Here is a 19,252-nt window from a genome sequence, read left to right as displayed (position 1 = left end):
AGTAGATAAACTAAGTGCATTCTGGCTCAATTTGCATAAATTAGGTATGAAAATGGATGTTCTAGTAGATTTCCTGGAAGAGGGTTTTTTGTTGGATTTTGGGGATGTTAGAAAAATAGGTTTGTGGTTTGAGTTAGCCGAAAAGGATGATCCCTAACTCGTCTTCATTATTTGGCCCACTCTGTATAGGGTCCAGGTGTGCCGACACGCCTTCGCCATTCCCAGCCGCGAGCGTATAATGACGTAGAAGTGCGTGTTGTGAATGGTATTCCTTTCACTTAGTCTGCGTTGTTCATTCTGGCTCATGTGTCTAAATTTGGGTTGAAAATGGATGCCCCGGCAGATGCGCGCGAGAGTGGTACTCTTGATTTCGAAGATGGTACCTAAAAGGATATTTGTGGGATTTGAGAAAGTGGGGATATTATTATATATTATGGAGGCATTGTGCTATTTATTTTTAATTGTTGAAAAATGAATGAAAGACAAAGATGTGTTGTTGAGAAAACTTGGGAGGCCATTAGTTCCCACAAAATGTTAAGGTCCCTGTTAAAGATGCGACTACAAGATATTTATTACTTACCGAAAAATTATATTAAGACAATAAGCGTGTGTATCTTGAAGATGGTTGGTATTTATTGCCCGATTATATACGACATGATCCATCTATAGCGAAGTACAGATCATGTAAAAAACATTATTTATCAAACGTGCATAATGACTGTGTTGATGGTCCACCAAAAAGAATAATTAGCTGCGAATATTGCATCCAGGAAGAGATAATCAATTTGGGAAATAAAACTCTGCAATGTAAATCATCTCCAACAATAGATAATGGGAGGTAGAAAATGAAGAATTATGAACTATTTATTGTACTGCTTATAAGTGTTATAATTTAAATAGGAATTAATAAACACGTTTTAAATTTGAAATGTTTTAATAATTTACTTACAAAATAAAGTACATAGAGTATGATTACCTAATTAACATTTTACATATGATATTCATAAATTTTATCAATGTCAGTAAGAACAGCATTTTTATTAAATTTTAAGTGCTCAAGTAAACATTAACTTCGCTCACACTTATTTAAATTACATAAGCTTATTAACTTATCAAAACATGTTTCCATTGAACAAGCATCGCAATTCGTAATATAAAGCAAAGCACTATTATAAAAGTTTTTAAAATCTAAATCATGTAAATATCCTAACCTATATTCGATAAGATGTCGAATATTGACGATGTCCTTAATGAATTCATCATCAAAGTAGAAGATTGCTTGGCCACTCTTGAACACTAATATATGTCTTCCAGCAACTAGTTGACTGGATAGTTTGAAATTTTCAAGTTCCACAACGGTTTCGATGAAATCTTTTTCTTTGTCATTATCCGGCATAATATTAATGTTGGTGATNCAGACGTCAGCCGATGTGACGTAGCCGGCTGAAAGCTATGCCGATCCTGCTCCAGTCGTCATCTTGAATTGTGGAGCAGAATCGGCACAGCTATTCTACTGTGCTCAAATGCTCTACTTTGCTCTTCATGAATGCCTATAGCATAAATACAAAAGCCTCCATAACTTGCGAAACCAATCACTTAGGATTTCCAATTTGTATTTTTTTTTATCTACGAACAATATAGAAACTTTCCGCGTTAGCTGATTTTGAATCCATTTTTGGACCACTTTTGCATGCTTGAGGAACACCGTGGATTTTTAACCGTGAATATTGCATTCAAGAACATAAATGATAATATAGGGTACACAAAGAAGAATATAATTTATTAATTGTATTTCATTATTTTATAATGGGGAATTATAAACATATTTTAAATTTTAGAGTATTTTAATAATTTATTTATTACATTTTACATGTGATATTCATACATTTTTTCAACATCACTAAGAACTAGGTTTTGATTAAACGTTAGGTACTCAAGCAAACAGTAACTTTGTTCACAATTGTTTAAGTAACATAAGTTCATTAGTTTATCTATACATGTTTCCATCGAACAACCATGGCAATTAGTAATATGAAGTATAGCATTATTATTAAAGATTTTAAAATCTAAGTAGTGTAAACATTTTAGCCTATACTCAATAAGATCCTTAATACTAACAATGCCTTTAATGCACTCTTCGTTAAAGTAAAGAACTGTTTCGCCACTCCTCACCACCAATACATGTCTATCTTCAATCAGTTGGCTGGTTAACTTGAAATTTTCAAATTCCACAACGGTTTCGACGAATCTTTTTTCTTTATCATTATCCGGCATAATGTTAATGTTAGTGATAAAATCATACCAGTCTACATCCATGAGAGAAATAACATCACTCGAATCTGTCATTTTAAATACCAGTTCGAAACCGCTGGCTGAGCTAATTCCAGTGGAAAATTGAATTGTTGAATTTGGTAGCCCATATTTTATTTCGCGATTAATTGTTTCTCTTCTTTTATATCTTCTGCACATTTTAAAAGGACGTTGTCCACATAGGTCGAGTAAGATGAACAATTTGAACTATTTTCCATACCAGAATCCGAAAATGACATTATTAAAGGAGAACAACAAACCGTCTTCGTCTTCAGCTAACAAATTACTAACTCTTTAAATCGCTCATAGAGTTATTAATATACCAGAAGAGGGGCTCAGATTTTGAAACAATATGTATACTATGTGAATTTTTATATTGGAGTTTAATATGTTAATTAACAGTTTATTGTCAAGGCACTTTCTATTTTAGAATATTATAATTTTTAGATATCATTTCAACATGTTTCAACCTGTTGCTGTCAACAGTGTTTCGAAGAAAAAGGTGACCTTCAGCGGAAACAAAGATCAACTATATCTAATGCTGACCTGGAGATACGCCTATCGAGAAAAAAGTATTGGGAAATTGTTGCTGTAGATCGTCACAGTTTCGAAAGGAAGATAGCAGATTTAGCCATCATATTAAATCCGATTTTAGATGTAAACCATAGACGTAAAATATTTAATGAAAGAATGTTGTGTGAGATAAAATAATGCTCAATATACAATAAAATTATTTACTGAAATAAGTAATAAAAATTACACAATATTAGTTCGTTTTTTTACCCAACTATTTCGTGAGCTGTCGAGACCCAACCACTTTACTAAAACCATATTTGCCTTCTTTCTCAGTATCTTCTCCACCAAATAAATGTCCTTGTACTTGGCATTCTGCAGTTCCTCGGTGTAAAAGGCTCCTTGAATTTCTTGTCCATTTTGATCTTTCAACAGATACGTTTGAGTTGGTTAAATTAATTTTTCGTATTTTATAGATTTCCGTACTCCAACTCGGGACATATCCTTTCCTGAAAGCTTCCCTGTATTTGCTAATTCTTACGTAATCGTGCAGTTTAAACTTGGGATGTTTAGAATCGATAATATTGATGTGACTGAAGGCTGTTTGTAATAATTTTTTAGCATTGTTTCTGTTCACTTGGCTAGGCTTCAATCTGATAGTCCTGTGCTTGGTATTATTGTATTGATGTACAAGATCTTGTAGCATGTTTATCCATTTATAATTTCCTTGAAGACTGAACCGCTTCCACATTAGATGTTTCAATGTTTTATTCACCCGTTCTACGACGGAGGCATTTAAGCTGGAGTAGGTACTGTAGTGATTTATTTTATATTTACTCATCAGTTCTCGAAATTCTTTGTTATAAAATTCCTTTCCCAAATCAGTCTGACAATTTCGGGGAGCAATACTCATCTTCGTTAAAAGTTTACGCATTGCATTGGTTACATCTCTTTCGTTTAACCGGCTCCGCCCAAACAAACTTGCTAAATACGTTTATAACTTAATAATGTATCTGTATCCTCTGTTTACCCTTGCATAAGGAATCATTTCCACCAAATCAGCTTATACGAGGTCGTGTAAGTCTTTTACGATGACGTGTCTTTTGGGAAATGTTCTTCTAGCTGGTTTGTGAAGCTCGTTAACAAGTTGCTCTCTAATACTAGTAATTTTTTGTTATAGGACACTGTAAAACGATTTCCACATACAAAGATGGTTCTTGCGGTACAGTTATAAAACTAATCTTGTCTCCTTTATTTATATTTGTACGAAGAAGTTGAACCAAATTAATAGCGACACCACCATTCAAAAACATTTGACAAGTAACCGGTAACATATTCACATTTTCTACTTTTCCAGATACTGGGAAGATATACTCCTCTTTATTATTCTCCAAAGTGTACCTACCCATTATTGTGGAATGCTGCTTCAAGCTTTTTAGTTTTATCACACATTTACTATGATGCGATTTACGCTCACAAATATAGAAGGGTTGTGATTCTGGTGAAGATGTTATTGTTTGGGAATAAGGAACTGATCTGCCCCTTAACATATGACGGCCAAATTTATCAATAGGCATGATGACGATTTAAACGATGGATATAAAGTGTTTATTTGAAGATGTTGACGGTTATTTTATAATTTTAGCTTCTCTCATTTCCTCAATGATAAAAAAAATTTCGTTGTTCACAGAGTCATTTCCTGCTAATTGTGAAGCGATTAGGAGACCCAATCTATTTATTAGCTCATTAGGATCGTCGTAGTACACATAATCTATTTTATTATCCGTTAAATTTAACAGATGTTAACAGATATACATTCGAGCGTGCTTGAAATAAAATAATTGTTAGAAATCCCGTCCTGCGGTTATAAATGCGTATGTGAACCAATAGGCGACGAGAATTCAGAAAGAAGCGAGAGTTAGAGCCTACGTCTACCGCGCAGAAACCTATAAATAGTCAGTTGAATCAGTCAGNTCTACCGCGCAGAAACCTATAAATAGCCGTCCAGGAATCAGTTGAAGTCATAGTTATAGTTATTCTTTAGTTCTGCGTTATACCTTTTTGTCTTTTTTATTTGCTTCTAGTTGGCGAAGTAGCGACTCGTTCAACTAGTTAGTTCTTTAAATCATACTTATTTGCAACTTAAACTTAAACCTAAACCTCATTTACATTCATTTTATATATATCTACAAGTCTACAAATCTACGATCAAGTGCTACTTTAATCACCAGTGCGTGAACGAATCGAATACGTTACAGTTTATTTCCACATACGAACTTTTTGTCTTTTTTATTTGCTTCTAGTTAACGAAGTAATGACTCGTTTAACTAATTAATTCTTTAAATCATTTTCGTACTCAACAAATAGTTAAAAGTGAACTTTAATGAACATTCTACGTACATTTCAATAAACAGATACGTTCTGTACATCAACTACGATATCCAGCATCTTTACAAACCTACATATCAACTAATCTTCGTTAAATTCATTCACGACATTACCACGTACAACATACGACCATTCTGCGAAAGTGCTACGTCACGCTCTCATGTAAATAGCGTCCTTCTTCTGTCTCCGAACTTTGAGAATCAGTGTGTTAAAGCCATAAATACAGTGTTTCATTCCTACAATCCCTGTTGTCCTATCCTAAGTGAAGTGAAGTGCAAAAACTTGGATTACACGAAACGTCGCTGTACTACAAGCTACCGGATTCAACCCTAGATCAGAGACCAGCCTACAAGATAAGCCGACACAAGGTAAGTGGCTTTACTTGTCAGTTTTACTCGTCAATTTTTTTATAACTTTACCGTATTTTCATATTTTGTGTCCTACAAATCTCTACTTTCGTTCTAAGCACACATTATTTTGATATCCAAGATATCATGGCGCCCTGGCATTTATAAACCTTCATAAGCATTCTAATTATTACATTTATAACAACTTTCATTAACCTTTTTACATTATACATTGATATTTTGAATTTCACCTAACTTTAGCGTTAACTCAATAGTCCCTTCTTTACCAAATATGGTTTTATAATTCTCCTGTATTTTTTACCCTGGGAGCCTTGAATTTATTCTTCAGGATTGAAGTGTCTACGATAAGCATTAGATCTATTCAGAATATCCATGTAATCATCCAAATCCGATTGTTTATATCCAGTACGCTCTTTTTTAAAGAGCAACTCGTACAGACCAGGTGTTCCAGCATACGTTACTCCATTTACTTTCAAATCTTTTCTAATGATTCCTAAATCGGAGCCCCCAATTTTAAACTTCTCCCTTTCAAGGTCATGTTTCACTCCATACTGACGATCACTGTCTGTCTCATCTCCTCTAACAGATAAATCTATATATTGTCTGGGAAGAGGATGGTACATCTCTAGATATTCATTATAAGCTTATGTGTTTGAAAGATCTTGAAGAAAGGCACGACTTTGCTCCACTTCCTGATTAATTAATTCGTCACTGTTTTGTTGATCTGTTTCAGCGGTTTTTTCCGGCTCGTACTGGTACGTATCTTCTAAAAAACTCGGTATGTTCATTGGTAAATAATTGCTATAGGGGTTAACACTGGATCTTTTTGGTGTGGAAGATCGCGATTCAGTTTTTATTTCTGTCGGTTCTTGCTTGACCGGCACATCGGTTTTAATGTTGGACAGTAGTTTTTGTAAAAGTTCCGTTATAGGTTTGTAACTCTTTTCCAACTGAGACTGCGACTGAGCTATATCCGATTTCAAACTTTGATATTTTTGTTTCACTGATTTTCTGGTTTTAACCAACTGCCTTGCTAATTCCTTATTCATGGTTGACATGTTAATGAGCGGCATCGATAATTCCATGTTTATTTATGCTCTAAAGGACAATGAAAGCGTCAAAGCCTTTTCTGTACCTTCCACCAGACAAAGGATAGCTTTTGTCTATAAGCAGAAACCCAAATTTATATTTCCAAGATTCTCCACAGATATATTTAAATTCTTGAAGAGGTATGTCAACATTGACGTGATCATCGTAAATGTGTTTTAGATTAGTGACATCTTGTTTGAAAAGCACTAAAAAGTTTGCATTATCTCGTATTAGTTGTTTTGGAATCGATGAATATGTTCGACTTAAATAAAAACAGTCTGTATCTTTATGTCGTCCAAAACAAAAATAATCCCTCATAACGCTCTGATTGCTGCACACCACATCGTCAAATATTATAACAGAATTGTGCTTTATTTCACTTGGAGGGACGACATCTTGATACTCATAGTATACAATCTCTTTGATGGGTTCCAGTAGCTGTTTCAGATACTCATATTTCGGTTGATATAGGGATTTTGAGTAAATGTACACATTTTCAAACCTCAAACCAGTTGGGTGGGCTAATAAACTTATTATGACATTAGTTTTACCTGACCCAGAAACTTTAAATGCTCTTGGAAGTATAGGGGTGGAGCTGCTGGAATAGCGAAAGCTGTGAACGACGCGAAAGCCGCAAAGGAAAAAATGGAGGAGGAGAAAAGACATAACCTGGTCATGGAACAGGCTGCTCTTGGAAAAGGCTTATATCTGCGTCCTTATAGGAAAGGACTTTATTTACCATAAAAAAACTCCCAATAAAGCTACCTCGTCGTGCATTGACTAATGTGGATTTAATTAAATTTGCTAAAATGTTACGTATTCCACATATCCGAGGAGTGTACATACAGGATGCCCTACCAGTAAAGATAAGAAGAAACGAATGTGGAATAGTTAATTTGGATATTTCGTTAGGACTAGGCACTCACTGGACGGCATACGTAAAGAAAAACAAGACAATATTATACTTTGATAGTTATGGTAATCTGAGACCTCCGAATGGAGTAACAAACTATTTTTATAGCGATGGTAGCTTAAATACAGTTAAATATAATCATGATAAATTCCAGCGGGACAATACAATAAACTGTGGACACCTCTGTTTAAAATTTTTATATAATCTATGTAATTGAGAAAAATCTGTTTATTATAAATAAAGTTTTAACTGTTCAATATGTCTCTAGCTTTGGCTTTATCTGGAAATACGTCTATTTTAAGTGCAGAGTATAACCCACCAATATACTTAGATGATGACGCTGAATATGTGGTTGGTCTATCAGATTTTGAAACCTTCAACGTAATTCCAAACATCGATGAAACAAACAATAAGTTTACGTATGGTAATACGACACTAACAATTCCAGTTGGAGCTTATGAAATTACCGATATCAATTACCTACAAAAACAAATATCAACTACCAATATTAACATCAGAGCCAATCGGAATACATCAACTGTCACCATTGATACTAATGTTGACATAGATTTTACGCATGAGAAATCTATAGGACGTCTGTTGGGTTTCAAAAAAAGAATTATTAAAGCTAATATACTGAACGAATCCAACTTTCCCGTCCAGATAATTAAAGTCAATGCTATATGCATAGATTGTAACATAGCGGCAGGTTCATATTTCAACGAAAAACCTGTTCACATTATTCACCAGTTTTTTCCAACCGTGGGACCAATATATAAAATAGTGGATTCACCTCTGAACATCTTGTGCTTTCCCGTAACCGTTAAGACGATCAACTTGACTGTTAAAATATTCGATCAGGACGGAAATCTTATAAATTTTCGTGAGGAAACTATCTCGGTCAGAATAAATCTTCGAAAGCTCTAGAGATGCTCAGTTATAAAAGAACGTTATTAAAGTAACACCGGAGAACAAGAGATTCCTGAAGTCCCTCGGTTTTGAAGTTCTCATATAATGAATATACTAGATGTTATGCAGCAACCTCTTATCGACAATTCCATCGTCGACTTGAAGACCACAATTATCAACTTTTCGTGACCTCTAAATTGGGCTACAATGATGAAGTAAGGATATCACTTCAAGAATTGGATATATATACTTTACCTTGTAAAAGTATGGTATACTTGGAAGGAAATTTGACTACAGATGATGGAAAAGCGGTTACCAAATTAAAACTTATAAATAACGCCTTCAGTTTCCTCTTCAGGGAAATTCGATATGAAATGAATGGAGTAATCATCGATTCCGTTCGAAACGTAGGACTAACGTCAACGTTAAAGGGGTATCTATCGTACAATGAAAGCGAAAGCATTAAACTTCAGAATGCTGGATGGTTTCCCAAGCAAAGATCACTCGAAGGTGACAAGTTTAATGTATGCATTCCTCTTAAAATGTTACTGGGCTTTTTCGAAGACTATAGAAAAATTATACTAAATATGAAACAGGAACTGGTTCTAATTCGAAGCAGCAATGATCTAGATTGCTGATCTTGATCTAGATCTGATCTAGATCTAGAACGGCTATCGATGATACTGAAAAACCTAAAATTAATATTGAAAAATCTATTGGAGAGTACCTCACGTTTCCGTAGGAATCCCCCAACAACTGGCTCTAAGATTTTAGATAAAAATGTAGAGATATTGGTTCCATTTAGAAGTTGGGAACTTGTAGAGTACCCTTCCCTTTCACAAACTACAAGACACACTTGGCCCGTGAAAACCACCACCAAGTTGGAAACGCCTTGTCATGTTGTTGTTGCCTTTCAGACAGATAAGAAAAATAAGATAACCTAAAATATGAGTAAATTTGAGTACTGTAGTCTTACAAATATAAGAATATTTTTAAATTCAGAAAGATATCCATACCATGACCTATTCCTTGACTTTAACAACAAATTCGCCACATTATACGAAATGTTTGCCCACTTCCGAAAATCGTTTTATGAATTTGAAAACGAGCCCATATTTACTCCAAAAGAATTTAAATCCATTGCTCCAATAACTCATATCGAAAAGAAACCATCCAGTCATAAGCCGTCATTTTACGGATAGAATGGGAAACTTCAAGTAACGTTCCAAGTGACACCACAGCGTACTGTTTAATTTTGCACGATCGTTTGTTCCGATATAACCCCCTAACGAAAATTGTCATACAGGTCTAAGCTATTTAATCATACCATCATATCAAGTTAATTGTCGGAGATGATACTTATTAGTTGAATTTACAAGTATAAAAATGCCAGTAATTTTGGATATGCAACGATTCAAAGTGGAACAAAATTGTGAAAGAACTGGCGGCTTACGATGGTACCAAAACGGCACACTACATTTTTAAGGCACCATTTTCTGTGAAGCTTCTATCACCTGATTTACAAAAGCAAGTCACGTAGTTGATAAATAATTATTATTAAACTGGAACGAAGGATATACACCGTTTCAAATGTTTTTAAATATTATGAAAGAATTCATATATGTCAAAGGCAAGGAAAAGGCCGATTACGTTAGACAGTATTCACCAACTGTAGTGTACGAGCTGGAAGAACATCCCCCACTTCGAATTACTGAGGCCCGATGTTTTTATCATAAAAAATCAAAGTGCATGTGTGCTTTAACAAATGTATTTTACCTTTATGAAACTTTTATTATGTTATAATTTTTGGTAAAATAAAAAACGATAAATATATTAATTAGTTTTATTAAAAATAACACATCAAAATATAATTTCATTTTATAAATGTTAAATCAAAACAAGTTTCAACTTGAAACATTCTTGCATAGTGTGAGGAAAATTGATATTTCGAAATAAAATAACAAATGCAATTATAGACAGATTTAAAAGATTCCAATACAGTGTGACAAGCTTTTAGTAAAAACATGAAAGTGTAGAATAATGACCATATGGTAAAGTGTCTGTACTACCTTCCCTTAAAATTCTTTTGTCATCAAATGGGCTTAACGCGAGTTTAATTTGCTTTATCGAATAAATTTCATGTAAATAAGATCTAATTAATCTCTGCGTTCGGTAGATCTCTTTAAATTCCATTAAGCATTTCAAGTAGTCTTCAAATTGTATTTGTTTCTTAACAATATTCTTTTTTAAACCTTTAATTTTTTTCACGCTACAGGTTTCGCCACATTTGATGCTATACATTTTTGATCGCAAGCCAACGAAATCGGTCATTATGATCCCGTTATTTTCGTCCTTCATCAAACCAACTACTTTTTTATTTTTTTGTTCAATCGAATATATATTGTTCGGTTTATAGTCGCTGGTATCAAATTTGTCGGAATTCTCCCTAATTATAGAGTAGAAATCATCACACTGTACGTCATATATTAAACTATCAGTATCCGTATACAGCAATTTACATTTTTCAACATTGAATTTCTTTAGCATAAAGTTGTAGTGAAAGTCGTATACGCATGTTTTGGAAATGTCTAGGATACACATACCTACGTATAGAGGTTTATTAAATACTATTTCAGTTTTGTTAAGCTCTACAGCTACCAAGTTTTCATCGAAAATCGAACTACTATGAAAAGTGGGACTTGATATGTAATGCTTAGCCCCGTATCTTCCTTCCCAAGTCGAAAATAATTTTACAATACGATGTTTTCTAATATTTTCCATAGTTTTACCAAACACAGCATTTAACATCAACTTAAACAAATTCTTTTCAAACTCATTATTTGCTCTTGCCCTAAGTGACGTGTTTAAATCTACATATTCCTTTAACCAGGCAGATTGCTTAAACTGAAGAATTCTATGAATTTTTTTTATTCGTAAACCACAATCGAGACTGTTTCAAGTTTCTATAATGCTGATGTTCTTTATTATGTAAATTGGTCATTAATTTCGGTAATTTTGAATTTGGTGGAATTCTATGCTCGGGACATAGGGGTAAATCTCTATGCAAATCGTGACGGTTGTTTGGATAATTTAAATCTACTTCCAATATCTAACCAATACTCCAGTCATCAGCTATCGAACATACATCGAAATTTTCAACATCGTCGACCCATTCGAATTCCCCAGACGGTAAATACTGTGACATCGCCCAAGCATAAAGCCCGTTTACATCGAAATAAAGTAAATAATTGGAAAGTTTGTCTGGATCGTAATTAGACATATATTTATTATTCGCTTTTGCATATCTATTACAACATTGACTTACGCCCCCACAAATCGCCTTTTATAAAAATAATATGTCGACGTCTTGCAAAAATTCTAAATTAAAATTCGTGTGTTTTAACATACAATCCCAAGTATACCCCGGAAGCGTATAGTAATGAGCTGGATTTAAACCGTACGTACTGAGACACCGTTCCCTAAAATTTTCAAAAATACCAGCCAATAGCAAAACGCACGTCTTTAACTACAACTGAGTATATTCATGAAGATTGCCAATTTTAAAAACTCTCCAAACGTTCTGCGCATGAATATAGTCATCCTCTGAAACATCTTCATCGTTTAACCTATTATGAAAATTGATTGAACTAGGAAGCGATGTTTCTCTTAAAACATCCATTGAATTTATATAATCATACGGATATATTCCCTTTCGAGTAAGCATACTAAAAGAATCGCTATTTAAATGGGAAAATTCCGTTTTTAAAATTTTTAAATCTTCTTTACGTAATATGGACGCTAATTTATCTAACGACGATGCTAAAAATCTAAAAGAATCTATAAACCTAAATTTAACCGAAGAATTCGGAAGGTGTTTAGTAAACGAAATGTATTGTTCTTTATTTTTCGCTAACAACGTTATACGACCCGGAGATAGCTGAGCTACATCTTTAATCAGCAAATGGCTGTCATACTCCGAAAAATTGTGAAAAACTACGGGAACAATGAAAGTATTTTTATCATTCAAGTTGCAGGTATTGACTCCAGCCCCTGAAAGTCCCTGAAACTGGCAATGGTCGCGACACGGTTTATCATCTTTATTAAACGGTCTCGTACAGATATGGCAAGAATTTGTTTTTTCTAATTCATTCTGAGCTTCAACGGAGCAGGGTTCCATGGGCACTACAAGTTTTAATTTTTCGTCTACAAATTTCCCAATATTTTCAAGTTCTCTCACAAACCAATGTACACAGTCGAGACCTACATAACTTTTATAATAAGATACATTTTTATCATAACTACAATTGAAATAATAACCCACGGCAAAGGCCTCATGCTTTTGATACCTCTCCGTTTTGCTCTCATCATTATTACCGTTCACCGATTTCAATAAAGCTTCAAAATCGCAATAAACAATAAAAGGAGCGAGTTCCTTATATTTAAAATTTTTGAAAGATAAATACCTTTCATCCGGAAAAGAAATTTTACATGTATTAATTCGCGCACATTCAACTTCATGTTTATCTAATTTTTCTTGACTCTTAAAGTAATTTAAACACCTATCGCAAATAAATATTGTACCGTTGCCTCGCGTAACCTGTTTGGAAAGTAACCTCGACAAATTCTTAATCCAGGTAAAATGATACTTAATTTCAAAGTGTTTTTGATTTTTCGTGTAAGTATTCTTGTAGTCATTATCTGAGTAATATTTGTTTTGAATCATAAGTAAATTTACATGTCTCAAGAACTTCTTTCGCGTAACATATGCGGGAACCACGGAATAATCTTTCCCATTTAATTTTAATGCGTATACGTTAATGGAAATGCTATTTAATTTTTCAAATTTTGGTATTTGTTCGATGGTAACAGGAAAATTGATTCCAGTAAAATTCAAAACGTTATGAAAATTAGGATATGAATTAATACGGTCTGTATTTCTTTCTGCTGGATACAAACAACTTACAACAGCATAAGCAAAACAAAACTGATCTGTATTTTTGATATTTATAACGGCATTTTTTGATTTAATTTCTTTGGGCAGTTCAATATATGACGTACCTCCGTTAGAAAAATCGTATTTGTTAATATTGATTTCCAAACTTTCAATGCGGTTGAGTGCAAATCCACTCTGACCCTCTTGAAATTCCATTAATTTATTAATTATTTTATCACTGACATTATCACGATACCATTGATATAAATCAGTCCCTAAATCTATTAAATTATTTTTTGTATTAAAATACTTAAATTCCCTAATTTGTTTATCCTCGTCAACATGTTGCTTAATAAATTCACAACACAGCACCGTGTTGACTTTAATCGTTGGATCCTTTTTTAATGCATTTAAAATTCTAGGTTTAAACAAGTAAAATGAATCGTTTAAAAATTCAAGTGGATCGGTATGTAAAANATGTCGTGCCTGCTTGGAAATGGACGGAGGGCACTTTGAACATCTTTTGTAACTTTGTTTTTTGTTTGTTAAAAACTTCCTTTGTCGGTTTATTCCTAATAAAATAAAATGTTTGAAAAACGAATAGTGGTCCATATCTCCGCAACCGTTACTTTGCGGACCCATGTTTATTAAGACTTTTCTACTTATTTTGGTTCGTACTATTACCTCCTGAAATATTTTACACTTTTTTAACACCCTGTATTTAAAATTTTTGAAAGATAAATACCTTTCATCCAGAAAAGAAATTTTACATGTATTAATTCGCGCACATTCAACTTCATGTTTAAACAAGTAAAATGAATCGTTTAAAAATTCAAGTGGGTCGCTATGTAAAATATTAATATTAAACCGCTTCGTATTCGACTTGAAAAAGCAGATTTTCCATCTTCCCACTGAATTCCATGACTTCGCTTTAGAGACGATTTTAATTTTTTATTTTCGGATAACCCGCCTTCCAAATAAATATTATCCATAGATCTTAACGACTATATTTTCTCAAGTGATCGATGTTTGTCTGAAGTTTAATTTTTAGTGAAATATTAGAGTCAACGTTTAAAAGAGAAGAGAAAAAATTCATTAAATTAATATTTCCATTACAATAATTAATATATTTCAGTAAATCCTCATTTTTAACATTTTTAGTCTGACTTAAAATTAAAAAATTTCTCGGATGTTTTTAACTATGTCATCACTTAAAGTGTTATTACCATATTACGTATTATCGTGTTAAAATGTGTACTAAATAATTTTAACAAATTCTAATACCGACGGTTTTTGAGTTTTTATAGTTCCCAGTATCAATGTTTATCTCACCCTTGCTGATGAGGCAGTACTGTTTATCCTCGAATTCTTCCAAATGCTCAAACAGTCTTCTTGGTGGAAACACCCCACTAAGCATGAAACATTACAGTATATCTGTGCAATGTTGCATTCACCTGAATTATGATACATAAATAAATGAAAGTTGTGAGATGCTTTTGANACTTTGCAATTTGAATCAAATTTTCTAAACTATACGCTTTTCTGAGAGTTAAACTTGTCAGTTCACTTTGAGGAATAAGCGGACAATAAGAATTTGCAAATCTGGTACTTACAGCTGTTGAGACTAGTTAACCAACCACTAGTAGTCTCGCCCAATAAATTTCTTCAACTGGTGCCAAAAAGACCTTTTCTAATTGTTCGTATCGTAGTTGAACTGTTGAGACAGAAACCTCCTGGACTGGATTTCTGAAGATTCACAACTGGATCCAAAAGGCACTACGATCCTACCGACTGCGCCAATAAAATTATAGGTCTGGATGTTTATAACTTTTTATTAGCATCAACGTAAGTTGACAAACATGAAGCAAAAACTATATTGTACTGTACATATGATCTAGCGGCTTTAAATAGGAATAAATTATATGCATCAGCATTTCTGGAATAAGATGATGCGACAGGAATGCTGATGTTACATTATATGTTATATTAGATATGTTTTTATACTGAAAAATAAAAATAGACGTCATACAGGGTTTTATCGTGTTAAAATGTGCACTAAATATTTTTAACAAATTCTATGGCTACGGTTTTTGAGTTTTTATAGTTCCCAGTATCAATATTTATCTCACCCTTGCTGATGAGGCAGTACTGTTTATCCTCGAATTCTTCCAAATGTTTGTCCAGTTGCTCGAACAGTCTTCTTGGTATAAACACCTGACATTCATCCAACTCGGCCATTAAATTGTCTCCATACTTTGTAGACACCTTTCTAATTTTCCAGACTGGATATTTTCGCCCAATTTCTAATTCTTTTAGCGGTTTAAAAGCTAAAAGCGACTTTTCATTAATTTCGTTTAAATCCATCTCTATGAACAAACAAAAATTTTTAGAAACTAGATTTGAGATAAAAAGGTTATACTTACTAGTGCGATTTGTATAGAACTTGCGTTGTTTTTCAGAAACTAATACAGCATGACACTGGTACTCCCGACATTTCCTTTTATATGGGAAAATAAGAGAAAGGTGCGTGGAAACACCTTCATTATTACATCACGTTTACAGTAATGTCCCACCACAGAAATGCATATTCAACTCAAATGAGGTTAATTGCTATATCTATTTACAGAGATATTAATTTACTATGCAACGCCTTTCTATTTAGTGATCTTATTATATAATTTAATTACAGTGGAAATTGCTACATAAATGTCCAACTACTAACTGAAAAGTAAAATGATTAACTTCACAGAAGAAGAAGGTGATTCAAGTGTTCAAATATGTGAAATGAGTTTAATTACGTATTTTGTTTTAGATCGTTGCGAAGTATTGCCAAGATTTAAATTATTGTCTTCAACATCGGATGTAACGACAGCTTTCAAGACAGAATTTTGTGAAAACTTCTATATATCTAAGTCGGATATGTTCGTGTCATACCAGACCTATATACGGACCGTAGAAGACGCATTTTGTGATTCTGATTTTACTTCTTGCAGTTTAATATTTTTATTATGGGGCCCATTAAATTTATTACCAGTTTTATTGTTATGTTTAAAGTGTAAAAAACATTTATTAGAAGATTGGTTAAATACGTCAGTAAAATATTATAAGTTGCACAAAGATGAACCACTAGCCCATCTAGATCTAATCCATAATCATACTAAAGGTCACGCTCATTGTTATATTTGTGATTTCGACGTTATAGACTTTAAGTGCCCTAATACAATTTATGATAACATGTTAAGTATGAAACGTAAAGGTACTTATTATATATTATCAAAATAGTTTCAATATTTTAAATACTATTTGATAAGCTGAAAACACTAAAGAAAAAGTGTAATATTTATCATAGTTTTTTAACAGTTGTGGATGAAATGTACCTATGTAATTCGTAAATAAATTTTAAATCACGAATAATTATTTATGTTTTATTTTTATACATCGACATACTTCAAATGGGAGAGCAACAAATTTTGCTTAAGAAACCTTTAAATATTTCATAAAAATATAATACGTTATCTTTTAGATAATTTTTCATACAATTTAATATAATAAGCTAAATATAACATAATTTTCTTTTATGATACGCTGAAGACACTAAAAGAATGTGTAACATGTTATCACGGTTTTAACAGTTGTATATGTCACATAGAAAAACCTCAAATGAGAGAAAAAACATTTTCTCTTAATCCTTCAAAAATTGAAATGTTCTTAAAAATATAATACGTTATTTCTTAGTTAACATAAATGAGAATTTTCATAAAATGTAGTATCCTCACTTTGTTTCAATAACAGACAATAATTCATAATTCCTTCCAAAATAATTAGCTAAACATCGGTAATTACTATCACAATCTATCTAACTTTTGTCTTAAAAAACGACAATCTTCATTGCTATTGAATATTCCACTATTCGAATCAGTTGAATTGAGTTTAGATAAAATATAACGTAAAACACAATATGATTCTGATATTCAAATATAAAAGAAGTATATAAAGATTCTATTTACTTACATACATATTCAAGATAATTGTTATACTTCATAAAACTTTGATTCCAATAGAAACACTTATCTGTATATATACACAAGACATTTTTTTGAAAGTCAAACGTATTGCACTCAAATAGGCTCATTAGTTTGCATAGAGAATGCAGATACTTTTCAAAAAAATCTAAATTAAAGTTAGTTGCTACTATACATTACTTTAAGTAGTTTAAAAAATATTTCCTTTCTAAACCACACATCGGAAATTAAAAGAATCAATAGTGGAACCTAGCAAAGGCATTACATAATATATTTTAGACGGCCGGCGTATCGTTTTAGGTCACTGCCGGCCGGTACCGCGTTCTCCGGCCGCGAGTCGTCTCGTGAAAGGTAGCCCTCGCTTGAGCTAGCGCTGTGCTGTACCCGTGCATTATATAAATATAGGGTGGCTCAAATAACGAAGATGATTTATTGATGAACCTATTTACCACAAATACATCTTCAAAATCTAAATGACCGCTCTTCGATGGAATCTGCCTCGAAATAACCCTTATTTGCGGGAATCTGCCGCGAACCTCTTCTTTTTATTTACATCTTCTTTAAAGGACCCCTCCTAGCGGGAATCTGCCCGGAACGTCTTCTTTTTTTACATCTTCTTCAAAATCTAAAACCCCTCTTCGCGGGAAAATGACACATCTTCGAGGGAATCTGCCCTGAACATCTTCTTCACCCCTAAATTATGCAAATTGAGCTGGATCTCCTTTTGCTTATCTACTTACGTCTTCTGGTGCTACGGGGATCTGGTGGTAAGCTCTAGTCAGATCTATCTTGGAGAATATTGATTTACCGTATAGAGACTGTGCGAAATCTTCGATGTGCGGTAGAGGATATCGGTCTGGAATTGTCCTGGCGTTCAAAGCCCTATAATCTCCGCAGGGTCTCCATGCGTCATCCTTCTTCGGTACCACATGTAAAGCAGATGCCCATGGGCTTTTTGATGCGCGGATGATTCCTTGCTGCAACATCACCTCGAAATCTGTTTTCGCTGACTTCAGACGATCAGGGGCGACACAAAACTGGTGGTCCGGGTATTGTGGTGATATGGTGCACGACGTCGTGTTTAACCGTTTGGCTTACTGTTCCGGCGGGTCGCGTAATATCGGGGTATTCGCTTAGTAAACGAGAAAACTCCGACTCTACTATTACCGTTTTTATGGACTGCACTTCGCCTAGTACGTTTTCTCCTCTCGACGCTAGCAAAGTCATTTTGTCTACGAGTCGTCGCGCGCGAACGTCGACCAGTAGACCGTAGAATGCTAAAAAATCCACTCCGATGATGGGTCTGTCTACGTCCGCAATCACAAAACTCCACTTAAAACTACGTCGAAGTCGTAGATCGAGGTCTAATGTCACCATTCCGTATGTGGGAAATCGGCGTTCCATTCGCGGCGTATAACGTATAGTCGCTCCTTCGGTTGCGACCGCTAGTTCGCGTGCGCGGATACACACAGAGGTCAGCACCAGTGTCTACCAAAAAGGAAACTTTTGATCTCGCGTCGGTGACGAAGATTCGGCGCGCTGTGTGACCGTTGTTGATAGCCGCTATCAACGACGGGCCTACTCGTTTCCCTGAGAGTATTTGCATGGCGTGCGGCATTTTGTAGCGTTAGCACCGAAACGGTGATGGTACCAGCACGTATCGCGATCGCCACTAGCACTACGTCCCCTTGCATTGCTTTGGTCGCGGGAACGACTTCGTGGTCGCGACCACCGGCGGCGTTGCTCCTTTTCTGCTCTTATCTCCTGAAGAGCGAGACGCAGTTGCTGCATTTCTTCACGTAGGGTA

General features: G+C 34.1%; 1 protein-coding gene across 1 annotated transcript in view; it reads right to left on the bottom strand.

Annotated features, from left to right (window-relative positions):
• LOC108912512 overlaps positions 1-3,529 on the bottom strand; it is a 12,101-nt gene extending 8,572 nt beyond the window's left edge. The window contains exons 1-2 of the mRNA XM_018717752.1: positions 3,310-3,529; positions 3,094-3,248 (exon numbers count right to left, since the gene is read on the bottom strand). Coding sequence (XP_018573268.1) covers positions 3,094-3,248; positions 3,310-3,529 — 375 coding nt within the window. The remainder of the gene's footprint in view (positions 1-3,093; positions 3,249-3,309) is intronic.
• Positions 3,530-19,252: the final 15,723 nt, after the last annotated feature.

Source organism: Anoplophora glabripennis, unplaced genomic scaffold (genome assembly GCF_000390285.2).
Source record: "Anoplophora glabripennis isolate ALB-LARVAE unplaced genomic scaffold, Agla_2.0 scaffold921, whole genome shotgun sequence".
NCBI lineage: Eukaryota > Metazoa > Arthropoda > Insecta > Coleoptera > Cerambycidae > Anoplophora > Anoplophora glabripennis.
This window is presented reverse-complemented; position numbering and strand designations above follow the sequence as displayed.